The sequence below is a fragment of the Siphateles boraxobius genome, unplaced genomic scaffold, assembly GCF_051911475.1.
Source record: "Siphateles boraxobius isolate OS27281-9 unplaced genomic scaffold, OSU_SipBor_1 1, whole genome shotgun sequence".
Classification (NCBI taxonomy): Eukaryota; Metazoa; Chordata; class Actinopteri; order Cypriniformes; family Leuciscidae; genus Siphateles; species Siphateles boraxobius.
In genome coordinates, this window is record NW_027508699.1 from 30,435,705 (window position 1) to 30,442,500 (window position 6,796).

At 36.7% G+C, this 6,796-nt stretch overlaps 1 protein-coding gene across 1 annotated transcript in view; it reads left to right on the forward strand.

The window, feature by feature from the left end:
• The first annotated feature begins 3,502 nt into the window (after window positions 1-3,502).
• The window catches only part of LOC143740811 (tripartite motif-containing protein 16), an 86,010-nt gene continuing 82,716 nt past the window's right edge, over window positions 3,503-6,796 (forward strand). The window contains exons 1-4 of the mRNA XM_077232869.1: window positions 3,503-3,881; window positions 4,504-4,599; window positions 4,711-4,953; window positions 5,067-5,144. Coding sequence (XP_077088984.1) covers window positions 3,546-3,881; window positions 4,504-4,599; window positions 4,711-4,953; window positions 5,067-5,144 — 753 coding nt within the window. The 5' untranslated portion in view covers window positions 3,503-3,545. The remainder of the gene's footprint in view (window positions 3,882-4,503; window positions 4,600-4,710; window positions 4,954-5,066; window positions 5,145-6,796) is intronic.

Below are 6,796 nucleotides of genomic sequence, written 5' to 3' on the forward strand. Positions count from 1 at the left end.
TGCTTTGTGTATAAAATAGAATAAGTTTATATTGAACATAATAGAAAAGTAGTTTATAGATGAAGCTGAGAGAGAGAGAGAAGAGACATGCCCCTTTTTCACGTTTGAGCCCTTGTCTCTGAGAAACACTTTAGCTCATCCCTGTATACATTGCTTGATTTAAATAACTTGTATTTGAAGTGTGCACCAATACAAGTATCGGATTGGGACTTGATATCGGCAGTTACTCAATATTCAATGACACAAATAGTATCGGGGGCACAAAACACTTGATCGGGACATCAGTAATATACTGTATAAATTACAGTACATGCTCTTATAATTATATATTTTGCTGTTGGTATTATGTATACTATTTTATACTTTATATTTCTTATTTTCTCTTATTTTGCATATAAGGTATAGTGAACCAATTCTCTTTGATATTCTACAAGAACACAATTTGGAAATGTAAATTTAATTACAGTTACAATAGTAATGCAGATTTAAGCATAAAAAAACAACCAACCTACCTCCACGACGGTGCAGCAGAAGTTGAACAATTTTACAGATAGTTTCACTTTTATTCCACAACGTCACAGAGGGTATTACCAGAACTATAAACTGAGAAGTTCTAAAGTACAAATCTTGGAAACAGAAATAAAAACTAGAATATAGGTGGAAATTACATTTTATTTAGCTGACTTGTTTATTTGATTTATTTAACTGTTGTAGGCCTATGTGTGTGGTATACTTTCCTTATAGGCTTATATTATCAGTTCAACTCAGCTGGCTATTTTAAACACAAGGAAGTGATTCATCAAGTGATTACTTTACAGTAAATATGTGAGGGAACAGGTGTCAGCCATTACGTAATCCATTACTGCTAAGACACCATGATATGTTGATAAATAACTTGAACTCTTCTAACTTAATTATTCAGCCATTTCTTTATAGAAAACGATTCAAACATAGTAGAGTGGGCCGGAAATATTTAGAAAAAACAGACTTAAAATGCATGATCAAAAAGCAAGTGTCATCTGCAAAATAAATTATGCTCTACTGAACCTCTGATTGTTCAACACTGCTTCAGCAGATCATCTACAAAATAACCAATGTAAGTCAAAGGAAAAAAGAAACATAAATGAAACATGCACTGACTTACAACAGACACTATGAACAAATCCATTTATGGTGTGAGAAATGATAAGCCATTGCAAATGAAACTAAAGATGAAAGAACAACGATGAAAGATAAAGGATTGAAATAAAAGCAGCAGACATGACAGAAGTACAGTGCATAATAAATAGAGAGAGAAATTATTTGACAATTACTAAAACTAATTTACAGTTTTGAGTTTTACACAAATAATAATTATTGGTGATGGAAAAATACCAATATTATTTTTTTGTTTAATTTGTGTTTGTTCATTTGAAGTTAGCTCTTATAGTTTCAGTTATTTTTTTCTCTTTGGACAAAACACTAAACAAAAAAGAATTTGTGACTAATTTGTGACATTTACTCTGTCAGATATTGCACAGCAATATCTGGCTACATGTTGTAAAGCCTCTGGTACAGTGGTAAAACCACTATAGGCTATGAATGAATGAATTTGTTACAATTCAAGAGACATGTGCCTGGAGTTATAGTCAGAGTAGCCTATATAAGATCCAGCAAAAAAAAAAAAAAAAAAATTCCATGATCCAAGAAAAAACGCTGACAGTTCTCAACCAGGACAAACAATGACATTGAGGACTGCTTAGAATTGCAGTGACACAGACAAGGCTTTGCAAAGATAGTGAAGAATTGACATACAGTACTCAGCAGCGTTGTTAACCATTCAAATCATTTTCTGCATTTCATGGCATATTTCCATTTAATGCACAGATGTGTGTAGGACAACATTGGCTGCTGTAAACAATAACATTACGAGAAATTAGATGAATTCACATCTCATTACTCAGCGATTTCAAGCTGCAGTTATTTCTTGCACAGGTGCTTCTCAATTTGAAGGCTGCATCCGAGTGAGGCTATGTCCTTCAGTGCAGTCCTTCAGAGGCTTGTAGACTAGATTCCTCCTCAGCAAATGCTCGAATGAGACGGTCTAGTAAATGTGCATGGATACTTCACAACTGGCTTTCTTCTAATGCAGTGCAAAGATTGACTGCATCTGTGCGACTGAGTCTGTGGTCTCCCAGCGGCTGTTTAGTGTTAAGTGATTAATTCACACCAAAACAAAAGATAACATGCATGCCTTTTTCTCCGAAAACATTATTGTAATGTACAATTGTGTCTTACATTTCATAATGAACTCAGACAAGCTCAGTGTCAACTCTTTTTCATCAGTTCTTTTTTGTGAATTGTGGGTCTAAAAGTATTGAACGACATGAAGGATACACTTGATGCATCCCTCAAAATAAGCTGAATGAAGGATGCAAAAATAAGGTTGCCTTCCAAGGATCCTTTCAAATTGAGATGGCCTTTGACGACACTTGTTGACGTGGCAACCTTCAGTTTGAGAAGCACCAATTTCCTAGCATTTGTTTTGTCATTTCACTAGAATGAAACATGCGTCATGTGCGCAAGAACTTCACGCCTTCCGTTGCTTCCCACCAATTATGACAGCGCAAAAATCACGCAGCAAAACATGAAAGAAATAACAAAATTCCAGCACTGGATCGGCACTCGTTTCACTACAACGAAATGACAACTTTGCTCGCCAACTTGAGTTGCTCCCTTTGTATTAGCAATATTCTTTACCGCAAACTGTTTTAACTAGAAGAGACAAAACCACCCAACAGTTGGCACATGTCCAACACAACCAGCCGTAGACACCCACGACATAACCTTGTAGTGACATTTAATACTGTTTAAAAAAATGCAGTGTGAATTATATAGTTTACTGCAGTATACAGCTATTTTAGTATTCGATTTTGTACATAGCTCATGGGTTGTCATACATTCTGCCCTTAATATATCTGTCTGTTTGCAACACAGAATCATTGTTTGAAGTACTGTAATCCACTATTGTTTGCCAAAGGGTTCAGCCAAAGCAAACTCAACTTAACATATACAAATACATTTATTCCTAAAAAAATACTGATTATAAAACTGAAACTCAAATTAATATTGTCTTGTTGCTTTCATGCCCTGAGCATGGGGGAAATGTGGTTCTTTTGAACCTTAATAAAATATTCTTGAGCATCATATTGGAATTAGATTGATTTCTGAAGGAATGGATAATGTGACACTGAACACATTAGTACAGTAGAGTTGTTATTTATTGTGAAAGAACATAGCCTGGTACAATATAGCCCACTGGAGGCAAGTTTGTAGAGAACCCAGTGCAGTTTATTTACAGACTGTGCTAAAACATAAAAACAAAAGTCAAGACAACCCTTTCAGTGGTTTTGTCAATAGCAGTCCTCTGAGTCACTGCCCTTGTTCCGGGGCTGAAACCACACCCTTGTCCTTAATATTTTAATTCTGCATTGCCAGAGCAATAAGCATAATTCCACAGAAACGAAACTCAGTCAAGTACTGCCAGTGCCAGCACATCCACAATCATGGAGGACACAGCTCCAGCTCTTCATTCAAGTGGATCCACAGATGTGGAGTGTAATGCGTGCGTCGGAAGGAAGCGCAAAGCTGAACAGACGTGTCTGGAGTGTGTGGAATCATACTGTGATATTCATCTTGATTTGCATAACACTTTGCACGGAAAGAGGCACAGACTGGTGGAGCCAAATGCAACGTTGCAGGAGAACATCTGCCCTGATCATGGCAGGATGCTGGAGGTGTACTGCCACACAGACCAACGCTGCATCTGTCACCTGTGCATTACTGATAAACACAGAGGTCATAATGTCATCGCAATGGAAGTGGAGGTGGCCAATAAACAGGTCAGAAGTGTGATTTAAAAATGCACAATGTCATTCTTAAAAGTCTGAGCCAGGACTTGGTTTTTAGTAGTGATAGGTGTTGGTTTTGTAATGTAACTAGAGAGCAATGTAGGCGCTGTAAACTATTTTTGTGATGGGTGTTTCTGAGTCAGTGCCAAAAACAAAAAGGCATCTAAGCCCTTTCCGAAAAAAAAAGGAAACTCTTTTGGATTTTTCTCTTAGCTTTCCCATACCAAAGCTTCTTTGTCATTTGTTAGCGATTCATTGGGGTAATTGAGAATGCATTATTAGTGAAGTGAAGAGATACATGTGCTAAATTCCAGGATGTGTTTTTGACAGTTGATTGCATCTTAGGCACAGTCACAATGTAAATTAATCTGACTAAAGATGACTGAAAATACACAATCTTTTAAGCACTTGACTGATAATGCCAAAATGGCCAAATACCAGCCTATTACCAGTGGTTAACACACATGCTCAACACGTTGCTTATGTGGGTGGAATGAATTTGAGTCTGGCCCATGTTCTTTTTCTGTACAGTGCCAATAAAAGAGATAAAAAGGCTTAAAGACACTAAAATTTGTTCTACTGAATTTTAATTGCAATTATGTTTCTTTTAAAGGTTAAGTTGGGGGAGTTGCAGAAGCAGAACATTGACATAATTGAAGCAAAGGAGAAAGATGTGAAAGAGCTGAAACAAGCTATTGAAATGTTCAGGGTTGGAGGACATTTAACTTTACTTTAAACCTGTAACCATCTTAATTTGTATGGTATGGTATTGCTTGTGTGGCTAATTTTAAGACATCCACTCATCCCTCTTTACTATTAGGCTTCAGCAAGTAAGGCACTGGAGAAGAATGGGAGAGAGTTTTCTGAGCTGATCCAGTCTTTGAAGGACAATCAAACCAAAGTGACAGAGCTGATCCAAGGTCAGACACAGACTGCAGTGAAGCAAGCGGAGGGATTCATAAAGACTCTACTCCAGGAGATCAGTCATATGAAGACCTTAGCTGCTGATCTACAACACCTGCAGCTGCTCTCTCATATGGACAATAATGTTCGATTTCTTGAGGTACGTTCACTGGAGATGGATTAGTAGAAATGGATTCTTGTCGGATTGCCTTGCAGAATGATCAGGTACAGTCACTTTTCAAGTGCATTTAAAGTATTGTGTACTCTCTACAGAGCGCTGGTTCTCTGCCCACACTGACCGAATATAAAAAATCATTCGTCTTCCACGTGCATCCATATAACTCTTTTGAGGTTGACCCGGGGGTTGGAAACGACATATATGCTGCAGCTGTACAGCACTAATGCAGTAATCTTCTGCAGATATGCATCATATGTGTCTTTGGCCCATTTTGTCCACTTTTCTTTGTTTTTTCCCACCAAATTCTTATTGCCCTACGTCTGTCACGTGTTTAGTCTCCCGTATGATGTATTTTCATAATTTTTTTCAATATTTTCAAATTTCAAGAAAAATCTCAGCATTTACGCTGCACGAGCACGTCACAAGTGCTGCTTTGCCCACCACTCTTATTTTCAAGGACACTAAAACCTGTGCATACATTCACGTTGTTTGATATACTGTTAGTCTCTAATAAATGGAAATTGAGGAAACATTTTTCATATTTTCTCATATCACCTCAACGCAGTGCAGCATATATGCTGCGGGCCTCTTTTTTAAGACAATGTTTTCAGATTAAAGTGTGGCTTCCCTCTCATCTTCCCTGTCAACACGTTAGTCTGTGAACGTGTGCACCGCTGCGACAAAAAATGGCCTGCACAATTTTGACCACTGAGCGTGCAGCACATATGTTGCAGACAAACCTAACCATATTTTTTTCAATTCATTTTTATGCAACAGGCATGTTTTTTTTATTTATCTTATTAAATTCTTATTGCCCTACGTCTGTCACCTGTTTAGTCTCCCGTATGATGTATTTTCATAAATTTTTTCAATATTTCCAAATTTCAAGAAAAATCTCAGCATTTACGCTGCACGAGCACGTCACAAATGCTGCTTTGCCCACCACTCTTATTTTCAAGGACACTAAAACCTGTGCATACATTCACGTTGTTTGATACACTGTTAGTCTCTAATAAATGGAAATTGAGGAAACATTTTTCATATTTTCTCATATCACCTCAACGCAGTGCAGCATATATGCTGCGGGCCTCTTTTTTAAGACAATGTTTTCAGATTAAAGTGTGGCTTCCCTCTCATCTTCCCTGTCAACACGTTAGTCTGTGAACGTGTGCACCGCTGCGACAAAAAATGGCCTGCACAATTTTGACCACTGAGCGTGCAGCACACATGTTGCAGACAAACCTAACCATATTTTTTTCAATTCATTTTTATGCAACAGGCATGTTTTTTTTATTTATCTTATTAAATTCTTATTGCCCTACGTCTGTAAAAATGTTTTTTTTTTCTATCTTTGAACACTTAGAGATGCAGCATGTATGTTTAGCGGCCAGTTGGTTCACTTTTTTTTCCACCAATAAACATTAGTTGTTTTAATCAGTAATAATTACATACCAATTACTCAAAGAATAATGCTATTTTTTTCTTTCTTTGAACACTTAGAGCTGCAAGCCTGTATGTTTAGCCCAACTTTATTTGATTTTTAAAGGGACAATGCACATTTTCTTAGTCTTTTGATCAACATTTTCTTAATTTTCAGCTGACTGATCCTGTCTAAAGTGTAAAATCACTTGTAATGAGAGATGTTTTGTGTAGTCGATAGAAGTGTTTATATGTTTTAACAATGGTTTAAAGGTTTAAAAAATCCACATTTCCACACACAAATACTAACCTAAACACATATAAATTCACAAAATAACTTAGAAAGAAAAGCAACGAAATCTTTTTGTACTTTAAAATAAACTGTGCAAAAGAAATCTCTCATTAC